This window comes from Daphnia pulicaria, chromosome 1, assembly GCF_021234035.1.
Source record: "Daphnia pulicaria isolate SC F1-1A chromosome 1, SC_F0-13Bv2, whole genome shotgun sequence".
NCBI classification, from domain to species: domain Eukaryota; kingdom Metazoa; phylum Arthropoda; class Branchiopoda; order Diplostraca; family Daphniidae; genus Daphnia; species Daphnia pulicaria.
The window spans coordinates 15,826,873-15,839,098 of NC_060913.1; the positions used below are offsets into that span (position 1 = coordinate 15,826,873).

A 12,226-nucleotide genomic window follows, 5' to 3' on the forward strand; every position below is an offset into this window, starting at 1 on the left:
ATGACAGTGACGAGATACTGCGATGACCACAAAGGCGATGTCGGGACTAGTCATACCCATCACGTAAAAAAGGCCTCCGACCAGCGCGCGGTAGTGCGTCAAATCTGGATTGTCCTCAAGATGATCAGTTGATGCCACCCGTACAAGACGTGAATGAGGATCTGTGGGAAAGTAGATGCATTGGTCAGCGGTTGAGCGAGATGGGCCAAACTGAATGATGAACGAGTCAAATTTCTCGTTCCATTTCCACGGTGATTTTTTCAGGCCGTACAGTGGTTTGTGTAATCGGCAGACCAGATGCTCCTCCCCTGGCTGGATAAAGACTTCCTGGTGCTGCACGTAACGTTCTTCTTCCAGATCCCCGTAAAAAAAGGCTGTCTTGACGTCCAGCTGATGACCAATACCATGCAGTCATCCAGCCCATCTGAAGATGGGGGTCATCGGATGCGAGAAAGGAGCAGTTCTACGGTATCCACCTCTTCTTCGCGAGTGTTAATGGTGGGCTCGAATTTCGAGGTTGGGGTAAAGATTGGTGGCAGCAAATTGAGAATAGGTAATTATTATTACTTATTTGGTTAGTACTGGGTACAAAGACAAAAGTGCGTCGTGGAGAAGGAGGGTGCCGTTGTCAGACATAATTATCAAATAGATGTCAGATTGTTTTGATTCTGTCAAGAGAGGTTTTAAGTTATCTTTCTGTGAAGAAATTTGATTGTAGTCAAACTGTGTGAAAGCGTGTGGTTATAAGTTTATAATTTCTTGGAGAAACAAAACAATCTTTTGGCTGGATGCATCCTTTTGACTTCTAGTACTAAAATAGTTTCCCATCGAGCAAAGAAGCATTGGAGCTTTTGTTATCACGTAATTATTTTATGTAATAATAATTTTTATGTTACCTTCTTTCTTTTAAGGCAAGAATTTTAACACCAATCAACCTGTTTTCATCAAGTTGGAGCACCTTGAACTGGAAGCACCCCTACTTAACAAGGAGCATAAACTTTACCGGATGATATGGCTCCACAAAAACACAAGTAAAACCAAAAATTGAAACAGTTCGGCTCTTTTAACTTTAAAATTTAAAAAAAAATTTTTTAATTTATACTTTTCTTCCTTAGCTGTCCTACCTCAAGTGTACTATTTTGGGCCTTATGGCAAAAAGAACAACGCAATGGCCATGGAGCTAATGGGCCACAGCTTGGAAGACCTTTTTGACTTGTGTGGTCGGAAGTTTACCTTGAAAACAGTCTTATTGATTGCCTTACAGTTGAAAAAGAATCTAAATCTTTTGTAATTCAATGTCCCGAACTGAAAAAGTCATCTCTTTTTAAAATAACAAATCGATAGAGTAAAGATGGTGCACAGTCACAATATCATCCACTGTGATGTCAGATCAGGAAACTTTCTTGTCGACCGGAGTGAAAATAACAAGGAAAAAATGATCCACATAATCGGTAAAAATCAACTGAATAAAGTTGATCTGACAAACCCACAACTTTATCAATTTCACATAGATTTTGGTCTCGCAAAGAAGTATTTTGATGATGTCACCAGAGACAAAATGCCTGAACAACAAAGTGAAATGGGCACAGCTTTGTCTGTTGCTTCTCCCCCCGTCACTTTGTCTCCTCAAGTGGTTGTCCCTGATGAAAATCCACTGGCTGACGACGAAGTTGACTGGGTTTTGGCATCCATGGATTTGGAATTCTTACTCTTCCGTCTTCCCCACCTGTTTCCTTTCTAAATTCCTGGACCATTTCTGAACGTCAGAGGATCGAAGAGAGGAGACGATCCAATATGTTTAGATATGAAAAAATGAAGAGCAACAGACAATAGTAAGTGCTAGTAAGTTATTTACTGTTTATTTTTTCTATATTGGTTTTTCTTTCAGTGCTCAAGCAAGTTTGAAGAGATTTGTGTGGAATATGGCATTAGCCAAAAAGGAGCTGGCCTCAACTCTCCAAAAGGTGTTACGATGAGGAGGAATAATACAGAGACAATAAGCATGTAAAAAATGTGTACCACTTGTATTATTCTTTTTACTTTGTCTAGGATATGAAAGTTAGTCGTTCGTCCAAAGCTATAAGGGCAAACATCATCAAAAAGACAACGAAGCAGGAGGAGGAATTAAAAGAAGCAGTCTTGGCAGAATTGTTACAAATTGCATCTGACCAACTGAGAAGTTCATTGGAGATCGTAAAAAAGATTTTTAATATTAAGATAGCAGCAGGTCAACCACACAAGACTCCATTGGGAAAAGTGGCTATTTTCGAAAAAAGAATTGCAAGTGTTGGTGAAAACCCATAAAAATGGTTTAGAAATGCTGATGTATATCAGTTAGATGAATTGGAAGAAAATCGCTGTGGATGTTTTCTCCGGCCGTGCTGGCTTTGATTGAGATTTCCTTCGTCGATGGTGGCAGTGCCGACTCGACCCCAATTTTTTGAGGGAAGCGCTGTCAGAAATAAAGAAAAAAATTTGCTTAAAGCACTAACAAATGACTGCAATCCTGCTAATATAAATTTTAAAGCAATTGCAACGCAAATATTGAAAAAACGCAAGCTACGACAACGCCATCCTTTTCAATTGGAACAGTACTACCAGAGGAAGACGGAGGACTTTTTGGTCAACAACAATATTTCTTCTGAACCTACCCACGACTTGAAAATGCTTCCAAAGCAGGAAAATAAATTGGAAGAAGCCGTTCTGAGAGAATTGGTATGGATCGCCACGGAAAAATTTACAATTTCAAGAGACGATGCCAAGAAGCTTTTGACTGAGAAAACAGCGTTGGGATTGCCCCACAAAACGTTATCAATAAAACAAATTAAAACACTTGAACGGAAAATAAACAACGTTTGTAGGGACCCAAGAAAGTTCTTCAAAAACGAGGACGTTTATAAATCTGATCTGATCGATTGGGAGAAGATCTCCGTAGAGGTATTCTCCAACAATGCTGGATTTGATGCGGGTTTTTCTGTGTCAATGGTGGCAGTGCCACCTGGGCCCCACCTACTTAAGGGGACTACTTATTTATTTACATTATAAATACGAACATTACTTCAAGCAACCGAAATCAAATTGCTTAAAGCATTGACAAAGGACCGCGATCCTGCCGCTATAGATTTTCAAGAAATTGCAACAAAAATATCTGAAAAATCTTAGCTAATATATAATATAATATATAAAAGCTACGACAACGCCATCCTTTTCAATTGGAACAGTACTACGAGAGGAAGTTTAATCTTCAAAACCGAACGTTTTGATGGTCAGAGGTGAAATGACAAAAAATTATAATTACAGCGCCTAGGTCGCTGAACGAATCCATCGCCAACATCAAGGCATACGCCACAAAGCTCGTGGACGACGACCGTAACGGAGATATCGAGGACGGAAAAAGACAGGGCTGGAAGCTACTCGAGGTCCTGTTTCCAATTGAGTTCTACGAGCTCACAGGGGCCACTCCACAATTGGCTTTGCAGAAGGCAAAGCCTAAATCCAAGTGGGAGATCGCAAAAGCGGAAAAGTTTGAGAGAGAGGCCTTGGCACTCTTGACTCCCGAGCAGAGAACTTAGTTCGACGAGGACGAGGCGCTCATTCGGATGGACAAAGAGACACAGAACGCTCTACGAAAAGAGGTTCGTGCGGCCAAGAAGAGAAAGCGCGACGCGGTGGAAGAGGCAAAGATACGCCTGGTAGAGAAGGAAGCGAAATATAAGCGAGAGGCGTACGAGCGTTCTAAACGTCGTAGGGTTGACCCTCCAGCTGATCAGGGTAACTCGGTCGCCCCAGTAACGGTTCCGTTTGTTACACCAATCGGAGACCCAATCCTACCAGGAGACCTTTTCCACCAACTGTAGGCGGCATTCGCTGCAGGGAAGTTCGTGGTACCGGGCACGGCGAGTGACCCGGTTGTCTCTGATTTGCTGAAAGCGCTCGATCGAATTTCGACGCCAGTAAAAGTGCCTCCGCCATCGGCCTCGACGTACCAGGAATCTCTCTTTGTCTATGTAAATGCCTATTTTTGAGACATGTTTTTTTTTTTTTTTTTTTCTGCCAGGTGAACCTCTGCTTCCCAAGACGCCTCACGTCTACGACCAATTTTTCGCTTCCAGTAGAGTTTTTGGCTCAATGCAAGAGCTAGCGGGTGTAGCAGAGTTTACAACTTTTCTAGAAGAGTACCAATGACGCTGCGTAGAAGGTGATGTTAACGCTTGGAGGTTGCAGTTTGAAAACACCTTAAAACTTCAATCGCTTCTCGTCATACGAAGAATTTGTAGTGTTGCCAACAAAGTGGCCTACATTGGCAGTTTGTTAGGTGTAGCTTTAGATTTATGGAAACCAACACCCACCCAAGACAATCAACAATTTATTGATTTGTGTTGGGTTATTGTTGAGGAGATTATGGGCCAGCAAACATTTTCAGAAGTACTGTTGGAAATTCTGACTGAAACATTCGTGAACATTGCGTCTTTTTTTTACAAAGTTTTTACAAGTCCAATTAGCCCCAAGCCAACGAAAGGCAAGGCTATAGCCCAGCCGAAGCCCGTGGTGAAAGACGCGCCCGCCGCCAAGAGTACGCCCGGCAAAGAGTTGAAGCTGATCATCAAAAGGTTCAACGACGAGAATCCCGGCGATACGCTGGTGAAACTCCCGAAGGCCCGGCAAAAGTCAGCTATCAACCCTCCCTCAAAGGAGTTGGTAGAAGCGGCAGGAAAACAGGCGGCGAGACGCAATAGTCTCAGATCTGCCAAAGATCCTGAGCCAGGCAAAGGGATCACACCTGGAACTGAGCCTGTTAACTTGAAAAGCAAATCGAAGGGGCTGTTCGATACAGACAGCGCCGAAGAGGAGCTTCTCAAGGAGACACCAATCCCCACAAAGGCCCCGACTCAGGCCCCAACTCCAGTGGAGGAGAAAACCGCAGCAGCAACGACCGAGCTGCCCGGCCCGATCCATCGAAGATTCTTTTATTCTGGAGTGTCCTTGGGACCGTTGCTTTACACAAACACAATCTGGTTCATATCACAATATGGGACCGTCTTAATCCGTCTTGACACGTCACATGCTACTACTAATAACGACTAACTACTAACGACTAACATTGGCCAGGCAAAACTAAAAGAAATGAAGGACTGAATAGAAGGAAACGAAGGATGTAATTGAATTTATTTAACAAATTTATGACTTTTGAAATTAGACGGATGGGCCAGCTGGGGCAAGTCAAGTGAGCAAACAATCGAATCAGAGATTCCCATAAGACTCCATGTAAAGTGCAGTGCGTACCGTTTGCCGCCAGACGGCTACCGAAAATCAGTCAAATCAAGAATTTCGGGCATTTTCTTGTTTGTTGTGGTTGTAGCAGACGTTTTTGTGCATGCAGTTTTTAGCAAAAGTGTTGAATATTTGACATTTTCAAAGTTTTAAGTAAATTCATTTTCAAGATATTGCAAATAAGAGTGAAGTTAGATCCGTTTAACGTTTGCGAATGAAAAAGTTTATGTGATGAATGCTGCTTCCAAATTTGGAAAACTGCGCCGTTTCACCGTTTGTAGTAATGTAGAAGTATGTTAGCTTTTTGTATGATTTTTGTACTGTGTGACATGTGATATGGGGAAGAAAAATCAATAAAAATTCATGAATCCGTTTGTGGTTTAAATTTTAATGTCAACATTCAACAGTTGGATGATGTTGAATTACACGTGAGTGAGGTTGTAGGTGGTGGAATGAGCGAGTGTACATCCAAGCCTATTAAATAATTTGAATATAAAGCTATCTTTTTGTCTAACGTCTTATTTGTTCAGTGGATTTTTAGTCCATTAGGCCTATTCTGTGGTCTTAAGTTTCCGCTAGCTGGAAAAGAGACAATTACAACCGGGCACCGGCGAAAATTAATAGCATAAATCCAAATCGTGATGCATTGAAATGAGTTGAAAATATTGTCAAAAATGCTTCCGAAAAGAAATCTAATTTATTGAACATTTTTTTATTTTTAAATTTTAAGAAGGGGTTCACATTCCACTTAATAATAGCCTACTCGATTTTTTAAGTCACAGCCTCACATGACAGGAGGAATGGCCGAATGGGCCTGTCTCCTAAATTTTTAAAAAGATAGTATCTTATTTAAATTAACGCCTCTTTTAATGATATAACATCCCAAGGCAGCAGCAGCCAGCTACCGACGCCAGGCGTCACTCTCTATATTCTTCCTGTGATATAGATATCGTCTGATATTATTATTATATATTATAGTTTCGATGGCCCAAACTTTGCTCTTTCACACTCTCCAACTTTATTTCGATATTCGCATTCTATGCAGCGTTCGTCACGCTCTTCAGTTTTCACTGGCCCACGCTGAAACAACACGACAAATTAATATTTAGTGTCCCGTGTCGAAGATTTAATCGACAAGCGCGAGTGAATGTGTGCTCTGTCTGACATAATCGAAAACAAAGTGTGGCCAATATAAATGTAATTTGCCCGGCTGTAGTACTGTAGACTATAAACTATTACTTAAGACCGGTTGAAAAACTGAAAATAGATGTTATGTACAACGTTGCAAAATTTCGAAATTTTATTTTGTTACCTCATTACATTTGATTAATCATCGTTATTTACATTTGGCTTAGGTTAAATGTTTATTTAAAAAAACTACACTTTGTCATAATTATTTTATATTTATTCGGTTATAGCTAATCGTATAATTAAAATGTTTGCTGACATCGCAACGCTGCCTTGGTTTTGTGTTTACCGTCATTGTTTCCCCTTCGCAATGTTTACGTCTTGTCACTACTTGACTGCTAAAGGTTTAAACTGTGTAAAAGTAATCGATAAATTCCTACACGTTACTTCTCTGTTTCATTTTCGAGTGTTTCATTTCTCAAGTTGACACTATTGGAATGCATCGTCCCTCAGCTCCATCGGGCCAGGCTCAGCCAACAGCAGGTATGTAAATTTTTGATTCGATAACTCTGTGCCAATAACTGACACCATTATTTTGTCGTCAGGACTTTTGCCTCTCCCAAATCCAGGTGAAACTATTGGAATGCATCGTCCTTCAGCTCCATCGGGCCAGGCTCAGCCAACAGCAGGTATCTACACATTGAAGCTCTGGAATACTAAACAAAACTAACCTACGTTCAATTTAAATGTATTTGATATTTTAGACAATGACGCAGCGAGTCTCGGAAAAGGGAAACCGTCTACCTCAAAAGGATTACTTCCAACACCGCTTTTTCCACCATCAACCTTGGCTAATCAAGGTAATTTTCTACACGTTACACTTAAAAAAGTAAACAACATAGTAATCAATCAAACAACTTTTCTTCTCTTTTACAGGATGTCGTCCGAAAAACGTGACTGCGTCGAAAAGAAAAGGTGACTCTCCGGCAAACAGCAGCTGGAAGCGTCAATCTCTAACCTCATCTGGTACGTCGATTTTTCAATTCAAAGTTTTCATTTCGTGTCCTTTATGCCATGCTGTTCTTCAAACAGGTGTCCAAACGTGTAGGATCTGCAAAAAAACAGACCATTTTCAACGTGAGTGTCCTGATAGACCGAGATGTAACTTCTGTCGGCAATTTGACCACAAGTTTGATGCTTGCCCAGTACACGCTGCCTGGAAGCTGAGGTCTGCGAATTTGTCCGAGGAAGAGAGTCTCGCACTGCTAGGTAAAAAAAAAATCCGCCTTCGCTTTAAAGTAACGTAACTTTTAAAATCATGTTTAAATATTACAGAAATCAGCGATCACAACGGTCTGATCCTGGAAATCGACATAGAAAACAAAAATTTTTACGATGTGGTACACGACGTGTACCAAAAACGCGACGTTGGAGCCTTTATCGTTCGTCCGCTATAGGCCAACTATATAGCGGATACAACAAAACTCAGCCATAAACATGTTATTCCCTACACGGAAGTGTTGACGAATAAATCCGCAGGCGTCTACACCCTATTCCAGCAAGTCGAGGCAATAACTAAGAAAAAAAAGGCAGGCCATACGACTTACAACGCCTTCCGTAAACAGGCTGCCGATGCAGACTTCCAGCGTTCACCTGGATATGATCTCGGTGGTTGATCTTCTTTTTGGCCATCGATGATTCCATTCCTAACGAAGATTGCCAACGATGAAGACTATCCAAGATACGTCAACAACAAGGGCTTTTCTTTTTTCCCAGAAGAAAACGAGAGTGAATGGTAAATTTGTTTACATATTTATAAAAATTAACTTCCATTTCAAAATTAATTACAGCCACATTCTTTTTATATTGTTTCACAGGTGTTTGCGCTCGTTGTCGAAATCTTATTCAAAGTATTTGTTGGAGCCGGAGAAGAAATTGAATATGGACGGAATTGACTCAGTGGAGCTGTTTATCGGTGAGGCTGGTAGCATGACAGGTTGGCATGTTGAAGACTTAAATTTGGGTAGCGTTAATTTTCATGTTTCCGGCAAACCGAAAATGTGGGTCGAGTATGTATCATGTAGCATCACGAATTGGACAAACAGTTTAATTATTAATCAAAAAAATTTTATTTTTCAGGTTATCTTACAAGCACCTGAAGAAGGTAACGGCTCTCGCGGAAAAGAAATACCCTGAACTGTACAAAAATTGTCCAAATGCATACTTGTAAGTAGTTTTATATATATATATATATAACAATTCTATAAAAAATATCCATCGTTACAGACACAAGAACATGGTATTGCTTCCACAGGAACTGTTGCTGGCCAACATTCCCTTCCGAACCTTGAAACAACAAGCAGGGGACTACGTTATCACACTTCCGGAAGGACTTCATTTCGTAGTTAATTCTGGCCACAGCATTGCGGAAGCAACAAACTATGCGTGTGAGGACTGGGTGGAGCACCGGAAAAGGTTCCCCATTTGCATTTGTGAACAATCCAAAAACATAGAGGATATTGCCGCACGATTTAATTTTTAAGTTGTTGGAGCATACATTGTTTTATCAGTGAGAGGAACTAGTGGTAGACGGCGCAAGTTGACTATCTAACCGTCGGCTTCTTTTTTTCATTTCAATCAACTTGCTGTTTAGCCTCATGTTCTCTCTCACTCCTTCTTCTTTGCCGACCACACTAAGAGAAAGATTCTCTCAACTGCGCTTTGATTTATCCTTTCAATATTTTGTGTCTCATCAAAGGTGTTGATTATTCACGTGTACCTGGTAATTATGTGTAGAACGCCGGTTGGTGGACTCATCTTCCGAGTCGGAACCTGAACCCATAGTCACGGCGGAGGAGGAAGAAGAGGAAGCCCTAAAGAACGCTGCCCTGAATTCGATCAATCAGGACAGATCGGTCGATACGCTTGAAGAGGCGGCGAAGAAGCTCGACGGTGAAGGGTTGTCGAGGCTACTTACAAGGAATTAGATTACCCTGGAGAAATCTCATCGAAAATGCTTATGGCATTCTTTCCGACTCCCGAGTTGATTGAAGATACGACTCCGTTTTACAAATCTCAAAGACTCGCCCACACTCGAAGTGGATCCATCTGTCATCCGATCAAGACACTCCGTCTTCCCCACCTGTTTCCTTTCTTGATTCCTGGACCATTTCTGAACGTCAGAGGATCGAAGAGCAGGAGTAAGTAGAAATAGGACTCATCAAAATAGGACTTCTAACGCAGATAATCGCAAACTATTTATGTCACTTTGCCCACCTGTTTAGGGTCGACCGTGACTAATTGGATTCGTTTATCCTTCATTAGCACAACTGAAGAACATGTTCGAGAAGAAAAATCCAATCCAATAAAAAATGGCTAATTTTGATGGAAACGAAACAGTAATTGAAGAAGAAGAGTTAGACTTGCTCATGTCTCAAGTTAATGACGCGGATGTGAGCCGCCTCGTAGAAGAGGAGGAAGAAGAAAATAGGTGTAAAAGAAAAGCAGAGGAATAGGCGAAGAATCCAGAAAAAAAGCAGCAGAAAGCGATAAAGAGAAATCAGCAAGAGAAAGAATGGAAGAAGAAAAATAATGGAAGGCACATCAGAAAGAGCTGGAAAAAACTAGTAAAGAAGTGGCTGCAAAGTTGAAAGAAATCGAAGATTTCAAAAATGAAGAAATGTGGAAAAATAGGCAAGAGGCCGGCAAGAGGCGTTGAAACGGAGGGAAGAGGCGTCGATATACTCATCAACTTCCTTGCCATCAAGTACCGACACGGAGGAATGAACCTCTAATTCAAATCCAAGCGAGAACACGATTGATTTGCGCATTGCATCGCAGAATACAATTGACATCAGCAGCAATGTTGTTAGATTGTTGAGTCTACGATTCAAACTCCGATATAGCTAAACTTGTATTGAAAGACAAAAGCAACCACTCGGAGCTAAGATCAAAGCAGACTGCTCAAGCAGACAAGCAGTCAGTCAGTCTCAGTCCCTCTCTTTTCGGCCCACTGCTTCCAACCGCTTTGTGAGCCACGCGACATCTAGTGGTCGCGGGAAGAAGGGCACAATAACACAACAAGTTTGTACTTTGTTTCTGTTTACCACCGCTTCAGCAGATAATGACAGTCGTAGCGATGGCAACCAAACGTCCAAACGCCAATCTATAAATTTGTTTACGAGTGAGTTCGTATATAGACCTTATTAGTATCAAAACAAAAACAAATGAACACACCCGCTGGGGGACTTCTTGTCAGAACCGCTGCAACTTTTGTTCGATATAGCGCATAGCCTCCCAGCGGGTGTGTTGATTACTAAAACTGAAATTGACGATTGGGGGGGTCTATAAAAACATGAATAACTTACATAATATAAACTTAAAGTAGAAAAAACAACGAATTTAATGAGACTAAGATCGTATTTTTAGGTCGATAAGGTTACAAATGGGAGAGATTTAAAAACTTTTCGTTTCCCCATAAGCACCATGTTAAAACGCGCAAAGAAATGTTCGACGGCTCACCGATTTTTCAAAAGATTTAAATTTTTAAGAAATACTAAATAACATTGTAATAAAACAAAAATTGGAACTTAAGTTAATTTTTTAATTGTCTATTTAACCCTGTATTTTTAGAATAAAAAATGTTTAATAAAAAGACACCATTTAGCGAAAAGTTAATTTTTAAAGACGTTTTATTTTTATGATCCCTTTATTTTTTCGTGTGCGGGTTTTACACAGAGCAAGAGAACATTAATATAAATAAAGCTCATTAAAAAAAACTTTTAACAATTTGTTTTGGGTAGACCCCCCCATTTGGCTCAATTTGACCATACTATGATGTCGCAAGAAGGGTTCGATGAAATCCGTTCCGACTGGCTGGCCTTCCTAAAACTGGATAATTGTTGACTGGAATTGAATAGCAAATTGACGTTGCGTGGCGCCCACTTAGTTTTTTTCACGAGCGGTTTCCAGTGACTAAGCGAAGTCAATCTAGCGCTGAATGTCTCCCATGCCACTGAACCCTTGAGAGACAAAGCTTCGCTGGCATTTTTCCAGTCTTTATCGCAGTCCTGCTCTCAGCTAAGAACTTTAGTGCTGAATAATTTGAGGTTCCAATGGAGCAAACCGGACAAGGTTCTCAAGGTAAAATCGTTAAAGCAAATCACTTGTGTTATCTGGTCTAATATGCACACTTTTCTCCTTCCAGGCTATTGCTAAAAGCTTGAAGAACATGTCATTGATCTGCATCAGTTTAGATGGATTGAATGTCCAATGAGATCAACCATCTTCAATTGCCGAGATGTCATTCGCTCTCGTACTCATCTCGACTTTGAACAACCTGACTCAGTTGTCACTCAATGGCTGGCGATTGAGCAACGAAGATGCCTTTGATTTGGGCAAAACGATTCGCGAAAAGCTGTCGAGTAACGTCCTGGAACTATCGCTTAAGAACGTGCCTTCACAGACGAACCGATTGGTGGTCAAGGTGAGGGAAGAGTCCGGAAAAGTGACCGTCAGCCGCGGTAGCAGCGGCTGCCTGTATCGATTCAAGAAGACGGGTCGAGCCCCGAGTTTCCTCAACAAGATGATGCTAATCTCATTCTCTTGGAAAGAATGATGAATTGCAATCCTGAGTCTTAGTGTGATTCTCAAACTGTGATCGTTTGTTTGTTCCCTAAACACAAACCAGATAGTTCGATCTTTACTTTAAATGTTTTTGCATCCCACCCAAGTGGCGCGTTTGTTTCTTCCCGCCACGAGATTTTCTTACTGTTTTCACACGTCCCGTGTTGCCATTAATCACATGACCTTATGTATCGTTGCCTTA

General features: G+C 41.0%; 1 protein-coding gene across 1 annotated transcript; it reads left to right on the plus strand.

The window, feature by feature from the left end:
- The first annotated feature begins 405 nt into the window (after positions 1-405).
- On the plus strand, positions 406-1,741 carry LOC124341229 (casein kinase I-like). Its single transcript, XM_046794277.1, has 5 exons — positions 406-553; positions 912-1,031; positions 1,116-1,287; positions 1,345-1,451; positions 1,512-1,741. Exons 1-5 carry the CDS (start codon positions 406-408, stop codon positions 1,739-1,741), a joined length of 777 nt encoding a protein of 258 aa, XP_046650233.1.
- Positions 1,742-12,226: the final 10,485 nt, after the last annotated feature.